This window comes from Hylobates moloch, unplaced genomic scaffold (genome assembly GCF_009828535.3).
Source record: "Hylobates moloch isolate HMO894 unplaced genomic scaffold, HMol_V3 SCAFFOLD_4, whole genome shotgun sequence".
NCBI classification, from domain to species: domain Eukaryota; kingdom Metazoa; phylum Chordata; class Mammalia; order Primates; family Hylobatidae; genus Hylobates; species Hylobates moloch.
Genome location: NW_026652279.1, coordinates 88,461,886 through 88,481,255, shown reverse-complemented (window position 1 = coordinate 88,481,255; position 19,370 = coordinate 88,461,886). Strand labels below are relative to the sequence as shown.

General features: G+C 39.0%; 1 protein-coding gene across 22 annotated transcripts in view; it reads right to left on the bottom strand.

Annotated features, from left to right (window-relative positions):
• The window catches only part of N4BP2L2 (NEDD4 binding protein 2 like 2), a 115,817-nt gene that overhangs the window by 40,860 nt on the left and 55,587 nt on the right, over window positions 1–19,370 (bottom strand). For 3 of the 22 annotated variants that reach the window (XR_009213192.1, XM_058437692.1, XM_058437691.1), the window contains one exon: window positions 9,702–9,749. The exons of 18 other annotated variants lie outside the window; for them this stretch is intronic. Coding sequence is in view for 3 of the 4 variants with exons in the window: in XM_058437692.1 (XP_058293675.1) it covers window positions 9,740–9,749 (10 nt within the window). In the remaining variant the exon portion in view is untranslated. Of the gene's footprint in view, window positions 1–6,902; window positions 7,146–9,701; window positions 9,750–19,370 lie in introns of those variants that run through there. One more of the 22 variants, XM_058437693.1, reaches the window with a different exon arrangement.

Here is a 19,370-nt window from a genome sequence, read left to right as displayed (position 1 = left end):
CCTCCCATTCTTAATAGGGCAGGGTACACAGATAGGTCTAGCTGGGATGCTACTGCTGCCTGGACTGCTGTCACAGTCTAGCCTAGTACTGACACCATATGGTTTGAAACCAGGTGCAGACAAAGTAGCCAATGGGCTGAACTCAGTGCAATGTGAATGATGATCACCAAGGAGGTGACACCTACGGTAATCTGCACTAATAGCTAGGCAGTTTATGAAAGCTTATGTATGTAACGGGCCTGTGTGTCCAGAAGCTTATGTATGTGTTGGATCTGGGGCCTATGTGCCAAACCTGTATATCAGGCCTGCATGCCCAAAGCTTATGTGTCAGGCTTGTGTATGAAGCCTATGTGTGTTTATTGGGCCTCTGTGCCCAAAACCTTCCTCTCTTGGCCTAGAGGGTGAAATGTAAGGTATATGGATGTGCTTTGGTCAAGGAATAGGCCAAGGTGGACCTCTGGGCCAAAATGACTCAGTGAGTTTAGGGCGCAGGCGCATACTCCACTTGTTATATAACCTGTTTGTGTAAGCTCATACTGGGCTCGGAGCCACTATTGTTTGAGAAAAGTATAACTGCCCTGCTGACACCGTGCACAGGGCTTGTGCAGGCGCACCCAGAGAAAGAGAGAGAGAGAGAGCCAGAGTTGTCCATCTTGTAGGTGGACAAGGGGGAGCCAGGGCTCGGCTCGTCTTGCACCCAGAGAAAGAGTTAAGCTGCTAACCCTGTAAGGGAAAGCCTGCCTTGTAGGCCAGGGAATGCAGCTGTGTGGGGGAGCGGCAGGAGCTGCAGAGCTGGAGCTGACAGCCAAGATAAAAGCAGTGTGAGAGAGCTGCTGTGAGAGAGCTGCTGATGAGAGAGCTAGTGCGAGTGAGCTGCTGATGAAAGAGCTGCTGAATAAAACCATATTCACCTGCCTACAGCCCCTTGAGTGTTCTTTCAGCTATTTGTTGCCCATCCACCCGTTCCCTTCAGACCTCAGCATAGGCTGGAACCTGACACTGGGTGTGACAGCACACCCTCACAAAAGGATATCTAAAAAGAATAAAAATATATCACCTATGAACTATTCTTGCCCAAAATATTTAACCTGAATTTAATCAAGCCTCTCTCTAGGCCTAACTTCCACTTCACAAGAAATGCAAAGGCTAGAAGATGTTAAATGACACTATGAGGAAAACAATCAGATAAATCCAGAAAAATAGGATGGTCTATAAGACAACTGGCCTGAACTCTTAACAAAGACAACATTGTAATGAGTGGATTAATAAGAAAAGGTGGAGGACTGTTCACATCACAAGTGACCAAGAGGAGGTCATATGGGAACTCTCTGTACTCTGCTCAAGTTTTTTATAAACCTAAAACTGTCCTAAAAATATAGTCTAAAAAAATAGAGAAATGCTGAGTCAGTCACTCAGAAAGAGAAACGTCAATACTAAGAAGATTCCACTTTCTGGTTCTTACTCATTTGGTACTGCAGAATCAGTGGCTGAAAGTGCAACACTTCCTTTTTGCTGTGCTGGTTATTTTTCTTCACATATAATGCCACTGGTAAGTATGAAGAACAGTTTCTTTTTCTTCCCCTCACACTCAAGGGAAGTCTACACAGCTGACCAAGGAAGGCACGTTCATCACCTGCTGGCACTGATCAAAGCAAAGGTACCCAAAACACCTGAAAAGCTCCTCCTAGAGTAACAGATATGCCACCTGGCCTAGAGCTCTGCCTCAAATATGGCCTATTCAAGGTTTTGTATTCTGAAGATGAAGAAATCAAGCTCCAGAAAGGTCACACTCATGAGATGAAGCTAGCTGAGCTTAGGCGAGGAACCCATCTCCTGACTCCTAGTCTGCCACTCTTACCCAGTACTTTCAGTGAAAGTGAAAATAGCCTGGCAGACATCCCTCCTGCTAGAACTGCCTTTTAGACAGTAAACAATTCCCAAATATGTAGAGCACTATCAAATACAATAGCCATTAATTAATATGTAGCTACTAAGCACTTGAAATGTGGCTAGTCTGAATTGGGATGTGTTGTAAGTCTAAACTGGATTTCAAAGAGTATGATTTTTAAAAAGTAAAATAACTTATTAATAATTTTTAAAATATTGGTCAGGTGCAGTGGCTCACGCCTGTAATCCCAGCACTTTGGGAGGCCGAGGCAGGCAGATCACCTGAGGTCAGGAGTTCGAGACCAGCCTGGCCAACATAGTGAAACCCCATCTCTACTAAAAATACAAAAAATTAGCTGGGCAAGGTAGTGGGCACCCGTAATCCCAGCTACTCAGAAGGCTGAGGCAGGAGAATCACTTGAACCCAAGAGGCGGAGATTGAAGTGAGCCAAGATCACACCACTGCACTCCAGCCTGGGCAACAGAAGGAGACTCTGTCTCAAAAATAAATAAATATTTATTATATGTTGAAATAATATTTTGATAAGTTAAACCAAATACGTTATCAAATTTATTTTTAAAAACAACCAAAGATAACAAGCAACTAAACGCAAGGTGTGAACACTGACTGGATCCTAGTTTGGGGGAAAAAAAATAAAGCTATAAAAAACAGTGTATTCATTTTCTATTGCTGCTGTAATAAGTGACTGTGTAACAAGTCACCACAAATTTAGTGGCTTAAAATCATACAAGCTTATTATCTTATAATTCTATAGGTCAGAAGTCCAAAACAGGTCTTACTGGTTTAAAATCGAGGTTTCAGCAGGGATAGGTTCCTTTTTGAAAGGCATATGAGAGAATCCATTTCCTTGTCCTTTCCAGACTCTTTTCCAGAGGCCACTGACATTTCTTGGCTTGTATTCTTCGATTTTCAAATCCAGCAACACTGTCTCTCTCTGTGCCTTTCTCCCATAGTCACATTTCCCTCTAACTCTGTTTTTCTGCCTCTATCATCCACTTTTAAGGACCCTTGTGATAACATTGGGCCCACCAGATAATCCAGTATAATCTCACTATTTTAAGGTCAGTTGATGAGCAACTTTAATTCCCCTTTGCCATGTAAGATAACATAGTCAAGAGGTTCAAAGGATTAGGACATAGATACCTTTGGGTACAGGGGAAGCATTATTCTGCTTACTACAAATAGTTTTGTGACAATGGCAGAAATTTGAATTATTATAGAATTTTTGTTAATTTGCTTGCATATAATAAGGGTATCATGGTTATGAAAGTAAATGCCTTTATTCCTAGGAATGCCTTCACTTAGGAGTGAAAGGTCTTATCTGCAACTTATTTTCAAATAGTTCTGCAAGTAAATAAATGTGTAAACTTATATACATATTTATATATGTATATCTATAAAGCAAATATGGCAAAATGTTAATGATTTTGAATGTAGGTAGAAGGTATATACAGTTTATTACTACTATTATATTATATATATTAACTTTTCTTTACATATCAAATTTTCCTTAATAAAAAGTTGGAAAAATTCAAACAAATCCACAAAATGTCACGGTCAATTATACAAATACATATGATAGAAATGTACTTAGTGGCCTATCACCGTGGCTCACGCCTGTAATCCCAGCACTTTGAGAGGCCGAGGTGGGCAGATTACCTGAGGTCAGGAGTTTGAGATCAGTCTAGCCGACACGGTGAAACCCTGTCTCTACTAAAACAAAAAAAAGAAAGAAAGAAAAAAAATGAGCCGGGCATGGTGGCATGTGCTTGTAATTGTAATCTCAGGTACTCAGGAGGCTGAGGCAGGAGAATCACTTGAGCCCGGAGGGCAGAGGTTGCAGTGAGCCAAGATCGTGCCACTGCACTCCAGCCTGGGCAACAGAGTGAGACTCCACCCCAGCCACTGCACTAAAATAAAAATGTGATTTAGCCATAGACCATGTGATAAAAGAGCTAGTGGTGTTATATTTACTTTGATTTAAAAAAGTCACATGGCTAACAAAAAGTTAATATAATCTTAAGTAGCATTTAAAGGATTATCTGAAAGAGTATCTTCTTCCTGTGGGCTGCTGACAATGGAGTACTATACATGATCTATGCATCCATATGTGCATAAAAAATGTCTAAAGACTGAATACCTGTCACATATACCTGCGTTAATATTCTATATAACTATATAAATGAGGTTATGATTAATTAAAAAGTGTCACTTAGCATTCTATTATTATATATTTTTCATCACTGGACACCAAAATTATACTGTCACCATGCAGAAACTGTTAAAATTTGTCATTTCAAAGCATTCTCATATTCAAAAGTGCTGAGAATCAGCACTATAGATAAATGCCCTCAGTCTGTTCTTGCCCAGGTCAGAGCAAATGTAGATTAAAAAGAAATTATTTATCTGCGCACTCACTTAATCAAGAAATGATTTATGGTGGCTTACTGAAACAGCTCTGTTGTCTGGGCTATATACCCTGATTTTTGGTCAAGGTTGAGAAAGAATTCAGGACATGGGCACACATGAGGAGTGGGTTTAGGAGCAGAAAGTTAAACAGAAAAAGAAGACAGAGAGAAAGCTTCCTCATGCAGAGAAAGCAGGTCATCCAAGAGAGGGTCTCCGAACAGAAAAAGGATTGGCTAGCACGAATGTGCCAAGTTTTATAGTCCAGTTTGAGGAGCCGGTGTCTGATTTACATAGGGCTCATAGATTGGTTTAATCTGGTATGACGTCTACATAATGCACAGGGAAGGCTGGTTACCCCACCCTAATCTTATTATGCAAAGAGACATTCCAGTTGATCAGTGCCACCTTGTCTGCTCCTTTCTGTACACGTGGCTGACAAACAGAAGGGAAGATGGAGCCTCCATCTTGAACATGATTGGCATGACTGCCAGCATCTATGTCTGCAGCTCTTCATTAGAAAGGAAAATAATTTGGGGCTGCTTTTCATTAAAAAGAAAAGCCTTACCGAGGATTCCCATACCCCTACTATCTGCCTAAGTACTTTCTTAACTCCTATATCATTATGAAAGCACATACACTACAATGAAAATAAGTTGAAGACAGATAAGAAAAATATGGCAAAGGGAGAAGGGCAGGAAAGACAGAACAAGAATCTCTCACACAAAAGGCATGGCATATCTTGTTAGAGGTGAAATATTTCACGTAGTTCTATCTGGATACCTTAAAATGTTATTGAGGAGAATTACATTTCCAGGAATGTAGTAAGTAGGTAACAGGATCAAACAACTAAATCCTGGATTAAGCATTTTTTCAAAATATTTTCTAAATGCACTGATGAGCTTCTGAAAACCTACAGAATTCCCAGGATTCCTGAAGGCAGGAACCCAGAAGGGTCAGCTGACCTCAGCCGCCTTTGCAAACATTTGATAAACCAGATGAACTGGATCTTCAGGGTTTTTGTAAACTTAGGGCTTTTTGTGGGCACAAGTTAACAGGGTAAGGGAGCAGGCCAATAACAATTCCCTCTCTAATAAAGCTGAGACCTCAAAGGGCTTCTTTGCTTTTGTCTAAAAGTGAACAAAAACTTATCTCTACCCTCCAACCAAAACTGCAAGGAAAAATAAATTATGTGGAATTCTGATGCTGAGTGGATTAGGGTAGGGAACATCACATCTAAGGATCTGGAACCACAACCCATCCCTCACAAGCTGCTCTCTGTCTAGTCTAGAAAACTGCAGACCAGTAATTTAGAATGATCTCAGGCTGGTACTGCTGCCAGGCACCTGGCAGAAGTAAATATAATCCTTGCTGGAGAAATCTATTTTTATCCAAGGGCTCAAAAATACTGATACAAATAAAATTCCAAGAAAAATGAGTAGCTCATAGCAAAAAATAACAGAATACATCGGAAACATATAACCATGAACAAGGAACAGCAAAAACAGACCTGAAGTACTGTGGATATACAGCATGTAAAATAACCACATTCGCTATTTATAAAGATACATCTAAACTGACTGTAGGGAATAAGAAGCTCTAAATAATAACTAAATAAAGTTGAAAAAGTACCCCTGGCAGTGTGGTGCAAGGTGGATGTGGCAGGACCATGGGGCTCGAGTGCAGCTCCGGCGGGAACACAGACCATTTTAGTTTTGATTGCTGTTACTACTACTGATAACTGAGCCAAAGTAGTGATGCTACTTGAAGGAAATTTCTACAACCCTCAGTCAACGATCATATGATTGTGAGCCATGCCTTTAGTGAAGAGGAACACTGAGCCCCAGCACTTGTGCCAGGGAGCTCCGCCTGAGGGGATTACCAGTGAACTTGAATGTGTAACCAATAGTACTCTTGCCACTATCATACACCAGCTGAGCAGTCTGAGATCTACTTACTTATCCTTGGGCAGTCAGAAGGTGGAGGAGAGGATGTCCTGGCTATGAACTATGCAAGGCTTAGAAGGGCCAAAATGCTGCACCATTTACATCAATGACCCCCTTAAGAACCATTTTCTGCAAAAACTTCATCAGCACAGCCAAGTACAGCATGTGGTCATTTCTCCCTGAGTTTTTGTATCTGCAATTTACCAAACCTGCCAATGCTTTCTTGTTCATTAATGTATTGCAGCAAATTCCAGATGTGTCTCCAACAGGAAAATATACAACTCTCTTGCCTCTGATTTCAGGGATCAAAGAGGTTATAGAAGATTGTAAATGACATATGGCAGACAAAATAGTTAATACAAAGAACTAGGAGTTCCTTCCTACAGACATAGTCCTGATGTCTTCCAGTGAACCTCAGTTGATTGTTATATAGCAACACCTAATCTGGATGGAGAGACAGATCTAAAGCTACAGCAAGCTTTGCCAGAAACAGGTTGAATGCAATAAAAAAACCGATTGTTCAGCCTATCTGGAAAAATAGACCTAATCGTCATTTCATAGCTTTGCTGGAACCTTGAGCCTAAGTGGTAAAAGCTCTGTTCCAGTTGGGCCTGACCAGGTCTTGTTAAGAGGTATACAGCTGAGAAATACTCAGTGGATCATTGGCATAGTTGTTTACACTGGATTTGAAACAAAATTCATGCAGAATTCTGTCAAATCACCTCTCAAGAGATCAAAGGTTGAGAAAGGGATCAATGTGCCAGTCTTCCTTTTGTTCCTGCTGCTCTTGGTCATGTCCTTGATTCCAGCTACCAAGTCATTGTTTGACATACTGGTGTTCATCATCTTGTACCAGAACCTCATCCCCATTAGTCTGCTGGTCACTGTGGGAAAATTGTGAAATATATTCAGGCCCAGCTTATACACTGGGATGAAGATATGCATTATAAAGTAAATAATGTCTATGCTATGGCCAGAACATTTAATCTCAATCAAGAACTTGGGCAGGTAAAACACCTATTATCTAATAAAACAGGAATATTATGACATTTAAGAAGTGTACCATTGCAGGTATAATTTACGGTTAGACACTTTCTTCCATCCTAGAGTCCTGTGAATTTAATGACCCCAAATTATTGGAGAACTTTGAGAATGGCCATCCCACAAAAGACTATATAACGCAATTTCTTACCCTGTTATCTGTGTGCCACACTGTTATTCCTGAGAGATGGAAATAATATAATCTACCAGGCTTCCTCCCCAGCTAAAGCAGCTTTAGTGAAAGGAGCAAAAGAACATGGCTTGTTCTTTGTACAAGAACACCATACTCTGTCACCACAGAAGCTACGGGAGAAAAATACTTTTGAAATTCTTAATGTCCTGGAGTTCTCTAGTAACAGAGAAAGAATGTCTGTAATTGTCTAGACCCTTATGGGACGCCTCTGGCTCTACTGCAAAGGGGCTGATACAGTGATTTATGAGAGACTTTCAGAAGATTCTCTATTTGTTCAGGAGACAATAACCCATCTGGAATATTTTGCCACAGAAGGTCTGAGAATTTTCTGTGTTGTGTATAGAGATTTAACTGAGAAAGAATATAATGAGTGATTTCGGAAGTACAAAAAAGCGAGTACAACTGTACAAGACAGAATTCAAAGGGTAGAAAAATGTTATTATATTATTGGCCAGGCACAGTGGCTTACACCTGTAATCTCAGCACTTTGGGAGGCCGAGGTGGATGGATCACCTGAGGTCAGGAGTTTGAGACCAGCCTGGCCAACATGGTGAAACGCTATCTCTACTAACAATACAAAAAAGAAATTAGTTGGGAGTGATGGCGGGTGCCTATAATCCCAGCTACTCAGGAGGCTGAGGCAGGAGAATCACTTGAACTCAGGAGGCAGAGGTTGCAGTGAGCCAAGATCACGCCACAGCACTTCAGCCTGGACAACAAGAGCAAAACTTTGTCTCAAAAAAAAATAAAAACGAATGTAATGATATTATTGAAAAGGTAACATAGGCCATATGTACTCTATATGCCAAGATAAATATGTGAAGGAAATCTAGTTATCAATGTTTTCATATCTTGAAGTAATTTTTTATTATTTATTTATTATTTATGTTTTGAGATGCAGTCTGACTCTGTCGCCCAGGCTGGAGTGCAGTGGCGTGATCTCGGCTCACTGCAAGCTCCACCTCCTGGGTTCATGCCATTCTCCCACCTCAGCCTCCTGAGTAGCTGGGACTACAGGCGCCCGCCACCACACCCAGCTAATTTTTTTTGTTGTTTTTGTATTTTTAGTAGAGATGGGGTTTCACCATGTTAGCCGGGATGGTCTCGATCTCCTGACCTTGTGATCCACCCGCCTTGACCTCCCAAAGTGCTGGGATTATAGGCGTGAGCCACTGCGCCCTGCCAGTAATTACTGAAACAATGAAATTTTTTTCTTCAGAAGTAAAAAAAAAAAAAAAAAAGAAAAAGTAAAAGGATCCCCAAAATGTATAAATATGAAAAAATATTAATTACTGAAAAAAACCTTGTCAACAAACAAGGTCGTGAGTTAAGGACAGCTAATGGAAGAATTAGTAAATGGAAAAAGACATCTGCAGAAAATATCCAGAAAGCAGCAGTAAGAAATAAAATGATAAAAATATGAAGATTAAGAGACAGAAGGGAGAATGAGAAGATCAACATACATATAACCGGAGCCTCAGAAGAAGGGAAGTGCAGGGAGAGACGGAGAGAGAGACAGAGACACAGACTGAGAGAGAGAGAGGAGAAAATAAGACAGAGTCAATGTTTGAAGAGATTTATCACTGATAAATTTCCAAAACTGATGAAATACACCATCCCACAGATTCAAAAAAAATGTAGCAAATCCAAAATAGGATAAAGACCCAAAAAATCCTCACCTAGACACATTATAATGAAACTTCAAAACATTAAAGTCAAAGGGAAGGCCTTAAAATCAGCCAGAAAATGACAGGCTATCTTCACAGGAACAACAATTAGACTTCTAGCTGACTTCTTATCAGAAACAACTGAGGAAGAAGACAGTGGAATAATTTCAGCGTAATGAGAGAAAAGAACTGTCAACCTACTATTCTATATCTATTGACAATATTGTTCATGGAAGGGAGCAAAATAAATATATTTATTTTCAAAGAAACGAAAACAGAGATTTGACCTGGAGAACCTCATTTAATGCAATTGTAAAGAGTGAAATCCAGGCAGAAGGAAAGTAATATCAGATAAAGAGTCCAGATTAAAAGTCCACTTGACAGGGAATTTTAGTGAGAACTGAAGCACTTACTAGTTAGTTGGATGGCATCATATTTAAAGTCTCTTCAACAATAAAGAGACTTTTTTATACATAGTTTTAATCTTTGAAAATCAGACACTAGATCCATTATATCATTACTTGGAGTTTCCATCTCACCTGAGTTGCTGTCTTACTAGGAAACATTTGATATTTCTTCAGTCACACCTGAAAATGGAAATAACATTTAGATTGTGCTTCACAACTTTTAAAGTGCTTTCATAAACATCATCTTGTTCAAATCCACAACTGTGCTACTATTATTTTCATTTTATAGACTGAAGAACACATAGAGTATGATTTCTCCAAGACTGTATAGTTAATAGAACTCAGAAAGGTTTTCTGAACCTAAAGATTGGAATTTTTAGGCCAGGCACGGTGACTCACACCTATAATCCCAGCACTTTGGGAGGCTGAGGAGGGCAGATCACTTGAGGTCAGGAGTTCAAGACCAGCCTGGCCAACATGGTGAAACTCCTTCTCTACTAAAAATACAAAAATTAGCCAGGAATGGTGGTGCATGCCTTTAACCCCAGCTACTCGGGAGGCTGAGGCTGGAGAATCGCCTGAACCCAGGAGGCAAAGGTTGCAGCAAGCCGAGATCACACCACTGCACTCCAGCCTCAGCAAGAGTGAGACTCTGTCTCAAAAAAAAAAAAAAAAAAAAATTGCACTTTTTAGATTGTGTTCTGCCTTTAAAAGTTCCCTAAGTATCTTTAGGATTAAAACACATTTATTAATCAAATTTTAAATGAAATCCACATAGATAAACAAGTGAAAGTGGAGGGAAGTGTTCTGGTTGAAGAGAGGGCATAGTCAAAGCTCCACTTACACAGCTTCCCACTATCTGCCTGCAGTGGCTCCTAAACTCTTCTGTGGACTAGTTTGAAGCTCACTGATTGACACTATCATCCTACTTTCACCTTATAAAGTAGTCTCAGACTCATTCACATTACTTAGTCTCTAACTCAAATCACTTTCTCTCCACCACAAGCTGACTACCAGTATTCACTTACAGATATTCAAGACTTCAGAGGATCTTTGAACTCCCCCAAATTGAATAGTATATGTATGTACATGTATGTAACTTTAATGGAAGAGGGACTGTTACAAGGACTGTTTATAGGCAGAGGAATTATTTCATTGGGTTTTGAAAGTAGACCATGATTCAAAAAAGGGGTAAGCCTCTGGTTCTGGCTTATAAGATCATGGCTTTAATTCACACCTCAAATCTTATTTTCAGGGCCAGTTTTTCTGGTTTTTGTTTAGCTTTCCTTCTTGACTATTATTCAAACTCTTATTCTGTAAATACCTGATTTGGTCTAGTCCAGTTTCCGGAACTTTATATCTGAATGCAGATGGTGACCCTGTCATACTCTAGCCTTGGGAACTAGATGCAAATATTGCCTACACTGTCTTTATTTTGTGTAATGAATTTTACAGTATTCTACAGTTCAAAATTTAAGTATATATTCATGTAAATATATATAATTTAAACCTTCACAGCTCTGTTGCCTATATCTTCCAGGGTATATGGTACATGGGGGCTTTGAACTATATTTGTAGCTGGCCTACGAATAAATGAACACCATTGGCTTATGCTTATCTTTTTTGTGTGTCTTAAATATTGCATGTAAAATGTCAATAAAAGACATACAAAACTTAAGCAATACCCTCCAGGATGCTAGCCAATGCCTGATTCATAATGGGTGATCAATAGTTATCTGTTAAATAAATTTTTATTCATACTAGGTTTAGTTGTTTTATCAGGTTGTCATTACACTTAAGATGACACAATGTATTTATTTTAGCTGACTGTATACAATGAATTGTTATAGTGGGGTTTACATACCTAGTGTGATTATAATTGATTACTTGTAATTAGACTTGTTTGAGACAGAGTCTCACTTTGTTGCTCAGGCTGGAGTACAGTAGTGCCATCTCCGCTCACCTCAATCTCTGCCTCCTGGGTTCAAGTGATCCTCCCACTTCAGCCTCCTAAGAAGCTAGGACTATATGACCAGCTAATTTTTTTTTTTTTTTTTTTTGTATTTTTGTATTTTTAGTAGAGACAGAGTTTCACCATGTTGGCCAGGCTGGTCTCAAACTCCTAACCTCAAGTAATCCTCCCACCTCAGCCTCCCAAAGTGCTGGGATTACAGGCGTGAGCCCCTGTGCCTGGCCATAGACTCTTTACAGTCATATTTCATATAGTTTTCCTATCAGTAGGTGAAAGAGAAAAAGACTGCTTCTACTCTGAATCCCAGAGAATAACAGGAAAGATTACAAAACTAAGACAACATTTTGTAAAAGTTTTCATGTTATTTCATCTGTTAAGAATGTTTAGGTGTTTTGTTTTGGCTAGAAAATTTAAATTTCTCTTACACTAATTTCATATGACAATATTACCTTTTGGGTTGGTATTTGAATTCTATGTACTACTAGTTTGTTTGTATTTCAAACTAAGACATACTTTTTCAGACTTTTTAAATTCTAGTGTGTTCTAAATTCAATTACTTTTCGATGTCTATGAATTTTCATCCAATTATTTCACTAATGTGGTAAACTTAAACATTGATGTCTGAAGCAGTAGCCATTATATTTGGTCCATTAGTTTACTTACAGCCCAGCACTAATGTTTATTAGTCAAATGAAATCTTAACTTGGGAAACCCTCTTCTTACACTTAGCCAGAGGTTATAATTCACAACTAGTATTTTCACAAATGGGTTCAACTGAAGACAAGTACTGTGGGAAAATGTAGATGGGCAAAGCAAATCTATCAGGGCAACTGGAAAACTAAGTCAAGTTCATATGCTACAGATAAGGGCAGAGAAGTGCCATCTCACTTTCAAAAAAGAAAAAAAATGCAGGTGGCCTTTGATGAACAGAATATTTCTCTTCAACCTACGTTAACCTCTATATTCTTATCTAAAATTTCCTCATTAAAGCTATTAAGGTAAGCTTCAGAATATTTCCTGCTATAACTACTTAGTAAAACTAGTTAGTGTATAAAAAGACAATTGATTTTTGTAGGTTGTACATCACTAAATTTCAGCACATCTTGGCATCCAGACTAACACACGGTGAAAGACAGGAACATGGCAGATGATCTTTATTTATACTTACTGTATGGGGGTAGAGCAGGAATGGATAATAGCATTGCATGATTACTTTTTACTTTTAAAAAATTAATTTCTAAAATAATAATTTATAATTTTATCCTACAGTTTTTTGTTTTGCTTTGTTTTTTTTGCTAACACCCCTCACCATCACGTAATACATTTACAAGATGGGAATGATACTACCAAGCTCACTTTCAGGAGTTGTGTATGTCTTAGTCTAAGAAAACCAATACAAAATTAGCCAAGTGTGGTGATGCGCGCCTGTTAATTCCAGCTACTCGGGAGGCTAAGGCAGGAGAATTGCTTGAACCCGGGAGGCAGAGGTTGCAGTGAGTCAAGGTCACACCATTGCACTCCAGCCTGGGCAACAAGAGCGAAACTCCATCTAAAAAAGAAAAAGAAAAAAAAAGAAAAGAAAAACCAGTTGGGGCCAGGCCCAGTGGTTTACAACTTACATAATCCAAGCACTTCGGGAGGCCAAGGCAGGAGTGCTTGAGTCCAAGAGTTTGAGACCAGCCTGGGCATTATGGCAAAACCCCATCTCTACAAAAAATACAAATATTAGCCAGGTGTGGTGGCACACGTCTGTAGTCCTAGTTACTAGTGGGTGAACTGAGGTGGGAGGATTGCTTGAGCCTAGGAGGTCAAGGCTGCAGTGAGCCGAGATCATGCCACTGCACTGCAGGCTGGGCGACAGAGCAAGACCCTGACTCAAAAAATAAATACATAAAAAATAAATTAAAAATAAGAAAAACAGTCTCATATGCTATTAGTTGCATTTAGCTGCAAACATATAACTTGAAAAAAATAGCTAAAGGTTTTTCATCTTAATAAAGTCATTTTTCTTCTTAAAAATGGATCTAGGGTAGGTTTTTTTTTTTTTTTTTAGACAGAGTTCCACTCTTGTTGCCCAGACTGGAGTGCAATGACGTGACCTTGGCTCACTGCAACCTCCGCCTCGCGGGTTCAAAGGATCCTCCTGCCTCAGCCTCCCAAGTAGCTGGGATTACTGGCACAGTGCCACCATGCCCAGCTAATTTTTGTATTTTTGGTAGAGATGGGGTTTCACCATGTTGGCCAGGCTGTTCTCGAACTCCTGACCTCAAGTGATCTGTAAGCCTCAGTCTCCCAAAGTGCTGGTGTGAGCCACCATGCCCGGCTGTACTTCTTTTTAAAAAATAGCTAGAAAATACAATCTTGCCTTTATCTTAAGTGTATGAAATACTGTTAGAATATGTTGAATTATTTCTACTTAGATAACCTCATAACTAAATTATTGCCACAATATGAATAGCCTTTAGCCATAAAATTAAAAGCATAAGAACACGACATTTATAAAGAATACTTAGAACGCAGAAAATTTTCAACTTACAAAATAGTTGTTTTCTACAGAGCTGTGCAAACTGACATCTTGGTACACTGCTACAAAATAATTTTATTATAGTCACAGGCTAACCTCAAAAAATTTCACTAGAAATATGTCATTTGTTTTCCTTCCTTCCTTTATTCTCACCTTCTTTGTTATTTTGTTTGTTATTGAAAATGGTATAACATATTATTCTTGTCAAATAAGATTAAAGTCATTTACTTTTTACCCACACAAAAAGGAAATCAGAAGAGTTCCTGAAGTAAATGAAGAACAGTTGGAAAAGGAGGTAAACTAGATTTTAAAAGATGTTCAGAACTTCACACACACAAAAAAGCCCAGGCCCAGATGGCTTCATTGGTGAACGTTATCAAACATTTAAAGAAGAATATCAATTCTTAAGAAACTCTTCTAAAAATAGAAAAGGAAGGAATACTTCCCAATTTAGCCTGTGAGGCCAGTATCACTTTGATATCAAAACCAAAAACATCACACAAAAACAGAAATACACAAACCAGTATTTCCTACGAATATGGATGCAAAACCTCAAAAAAATAGCAGACTAAATCTAGCTACATAAAAAAAATGATTACACTCTGTGACCAAATGTGATGTTATCTCAGGAAAGCAAGGTTAGTTTAACATCCAAAATTCAATTAATGTAATAAACCATATCAGTAGAACAAAGGATAAAAACCACATCATCATCTGAAAAGATGCAGAAAAAACATGGGCAAAATCTAACATTCTGTCATGACAGAAACCCTTACCAAACTAGAAACGGGAAGAAAACTAAGAGCTGGGCATGGTGCCTCACACCTGTAATCCCAGTACTTTGGGAGGCCAAGGTGGGAGGATCAGTTGAGCCTAGGAGTTCAAGACCAATCTGGGCAATATAGTGAGACCTTGTCTCTACAAAAATATTAAAAAGTTAGCTGAGTGTGGTGATGTGGGCGTGTAGTCTGAGCCACTCAGGAGGCTGAGGTGGAGTGTTGCTTGAGCCTGGGAGGCAGAGGTTGTGGTGAACCAAGATTATGCTACTGCACTCCAGCCTGGGGAACAGAGATGTCATCTCAAACAAACAAACAAACACCAAAATAAAAATAAACTAGGAACAGAAACGAAGCTCCCCAAACTGATATAAAACATGTATGAAAACTCCACATTCATCATACTTAATGGTGAAAGGCTAAATATTTCACCCTGAAGATCAGAAAAAAGACTACAAGAATGTACACTCTCACCATTTCTATTCAACATTACACCAGAGGCGATTAGGCAAGAAAAAAATTCTAAAATACAAATTGGAAAGAAGTAAAACATGTCTATTTGCAGATAATATGATCTTATACATAGAAAATTCATAGGAATGTTAACTAAAAACTATTAAAAATAATAAACTGGGCCGGGTGTGGTGGCTCACGCCTGTAATCCCAGCACTTTAGGAGGGTGAGGCGGGTGGATCACCTGAGGTCGGGAGTTCAAGACCAGCCTGGCCAACATGGTGAAACCTCATCTCTACTAAAAATACAAAATTAGCTGGATGTAGAGGCTTGCACCTGTGATCCCAGCTTCTCAGGAGACTGAGGCAACAGAATCGCTTGAACCTGGGAGGCAAAGGTCGCAGTGAGCCGAAATTGCACCACTGCACTCCAAGCTGGGCGACAGAGCAAGACTCTGTCTCAAAAATAATAATAATAATAATAAACTGGCCAAGCGTGGTGGCTCCCACCTGTAATCCCAGCACTTTGGGAGGCAGAGGCAGGCAGATCACGAGGTCAGGAGATCGAGACCATCCTGGATAACATGGTGAAACCAGGTCTCTACTAAAAATACAAAAAATTAGCCAGGTGTGGTGGCATGCGCCTGTAGTCCCAGCTACTCGGAAGGCTGAGGCAGGAGAATCGTTTGAACTCAGAAGACGGAGGTTGCAGAGAGCCGAGATCGCGCCATTGCACTCCAGCCTGGGCTACAGAGCGAGACCCCATCTCAAAAACAAATAAACAAATAAAAAGAAAGCAAGCAAGAAATTAAAGAAGCCAGGCACAGTGGCCCGCACCCGTAATCCCAGCTACTCAGCAGGCTGAGGAAGAAGGATCACATGAGGCCAGGATTTTCAGAGCAGCCTAGGTAACATGGTGAGACCCCATCACTAAAACAATTTTTAAAATCAGCCAGAGACTACAGCCAGTTTGGTGATATATGCCTGTAGTCCCAGCTACTCAGGATGCTGAGGCAAGAGGATTGCTTGAGCCCAGAAGTTTAAGCCCAGCCTGGGCAACATGGTGAAATCCCATCTCTACCAAAAAAGTACAAAAATTATCTGGGCATGGTGGCATGTACCTGTGGTCTCAGCTATTTGGGAGGCAGAGGTAGAAGGATCACCTGAGCCCAGGGAGGTTGAGGCTGCAATGAGCTGTGATCGTACCACTGCACTCCAGTCAGAGTGAGACCCTGTCTTTAAAAAAAAAAAAAAAGGAAAAAGAAAAGAAAAAAAACCGTAGAAGATAAATATTCAGGCCAGGCGTGGTGGCATGTGCCTGTAATCCCAGCTACTCGGGAGGCTGAGGCAGGAGAATCACTTGAACCCGGGAGGAAGAGGTTGCAGTGAGCCAAGATCACGCCACTGCACTCCAGCCTGGGCAACAGGCGCAACTCCGTCTCAAAAAAAAAAAGGAAAAAAGAAAGAGGTTATCGTAGAATTAGGTGAGATTTTATATATAACAAATATCTTCCCCATAGCAGGCATATAGGAAATATGAATCATTTCTTATTTTTATTTCACTATGTTGTGAGCATTTTTACAAGCTCTTTATTTTTCTGAATAATTATGCTTACTATATTAACTAAAATTTATTTGATTTTTTTTTTTTTGATGGAGTTTCGCTCCTGTTTCCCAGGCTGGAGAGCAACAGTGCAATCTTGGCTCACTGAAACCTCCACCTCCCAGGTTCAAGTGGTTCTCCTGCCTCAGCCTCCCAAGTAGCTGGGATTACAGGTGTGTGCCACCACACAGGACTAATAAGAGGTGTACTATCATCATCCCCATTTAACAGATAAAGAAATAGAGGCCTAGTTTGCATAATAAATAAATACATGGAACTAGGCTTAAACCCAAGTTTCTCTGATTGCAAATTTTATGTTCTGTACCATTATACTATACAGCTACGTTAGGATGGATTTAGCAAATGTGGTATACATACAACATGGGATACTAGGCAGCCATAAAAAGAATGAGATTATGTCCTTTGAAGTAACATGGATGGAGCTGGAGGCCATAATTCTAAACAAATTAGTGCAGGAAGAGAAAACCAAATACTGCATGTTCTCACTTATAAATGGAAGCTAAACATTGGGCACACATAGATATAAATATGGAAACAAGAGACACTGTGGACTACTAGAGGGTGGAGGGATGAGGATGGGTAGTGAGTACAATGCTTAAGACCTAGGTGACGGAATCCATACTCCTAATGTCAGCATCACACAATATTCCCATGTACTCAATCTGCACATGTACTCCCTGTAACTAAAATACAAGTTGAAATGAAAATAAAATAAAATTATACATTTAAATTATAAATTATCATCTCGCAATTTTAATAAAAGTGTGTATATGTATTTGTATATTTATATATTTAAACATATATGCATATACATGTTTAGAAAGACAGGAATATGCAAAATGTTAATGGTGGTAAATTTTAGGGGTTGGTTTCTTTGTGATTATCTGTGTGGTGAATGTGCTACTTTTGTAATAGAAAAAATAAATAAATGCACTCCAAATATTTTCTTCAGTAAAGAAATTAGGCAAAAAAAGAAAATACACAAATCAATGTGTTTAAAGTTTTCTCAATAAGCTCCACTTTAGAATAGTAAATCCACCTATATACTGAGTATAAACTTTGATTAACAAACGTAAACTCATGGTGGCACACACCTGCAATCTCAGCTACTCAGGAGATGGACGCAGGAGAATCTCTTGAACCTGGGAGGTGGAGGTTGCAGTGAGCTAAGATTGCGCCACTGCACTCCAGCCTGGGTGACAGAGCAAACTCTGTCTCAAAACAAACAAACAAACAAACAAACAAACAAACAAACATATTCTGTAACAGAAATACCCTGTGTGCAAATTCAGTCCTAGCTAACAAGGCTTAACAAAAATTATTAACTCCCAGATTCTAAAAAAGTTTATTTGGTGACTTTCTTATTTGATGACTTCACTACATTCTCATCAGCTATGAATTAGAATAATTCCAATTTGAACTATAGTGTGATGTGTTGAATTTTTCCGTTTCTGTCATGTACGCTGTTTTTACTTTGAGATAATAGTGCTTTAAAGTTTATTATTGCCAGTAATAACAATAACAACTGCTAAGTCCTAAGTCAACATCTACCTTATCCTTAAACTTCATTATATTTATCCTTAGCCAAATTTTTTAAAAATGTATGGAGATCAAGCAGCATATATTTTAAGAATATAGATTATAAAAACATCATTTTCCTGAAAGTTAAATTCCTCAAAGGAACTAGTTAATTTTCAAATCTTCTAACACCTTCTCATTACTTCAATGTGATTGCTTCAAATATGGAAAAGAGTTTTTATTTCCCCTTGACAAGATCACACTGCTGTGTGCATATAAACTACGATTAACAAGGTAAATTAGTTGGTTCAATATTCTATTAACTCCAATTCTATCAAAGGGTTCATCCTGTAATATTACAAATCTAGTTTAATCACCAAGATTTGGTCAATTCCCCTCCTGATTAAAAAAAAATACTTGCAGTTCGTTTCCAATGCTAAGAAATAACACAATACATTGACAACATTGCTTCATAGATACCTACTGCTAAGAAAAATGTACAGCTAAATATAATTTTGTTATTATATAATAAACACTAAATAAATCAGGCTTAGATTTTATGCTGTGCAATAATTCTCTTAATAATTGTTTAAACCAAAATTAGGACAACTAAGGTGCTCAAATGTCACCTTCTCAGGTAAAGCCCATATTGACCCCCACCTTGTTTAACACTGCAACCAGTTCCCCTCCATCCCCCTCCCCTACGCACATAATCTTACCCCGGGCAAAGCATTCTTTCTCCTCCTCCTCCTCCTTTTTCTCCTTAATACTTATCACCTTCTAACATCCATATAATTTACTTGTCATCTTCGACTTGTGTTTTGTCTGCCTACTATTACATAGGACAGCGCCTGTGACATAGTAGGTGCCGTTGAATGAATAATTTTACCCACTAGGTGGGCAGTGGAAGCTACTGTTTTGTTTTGTTTGTTCGT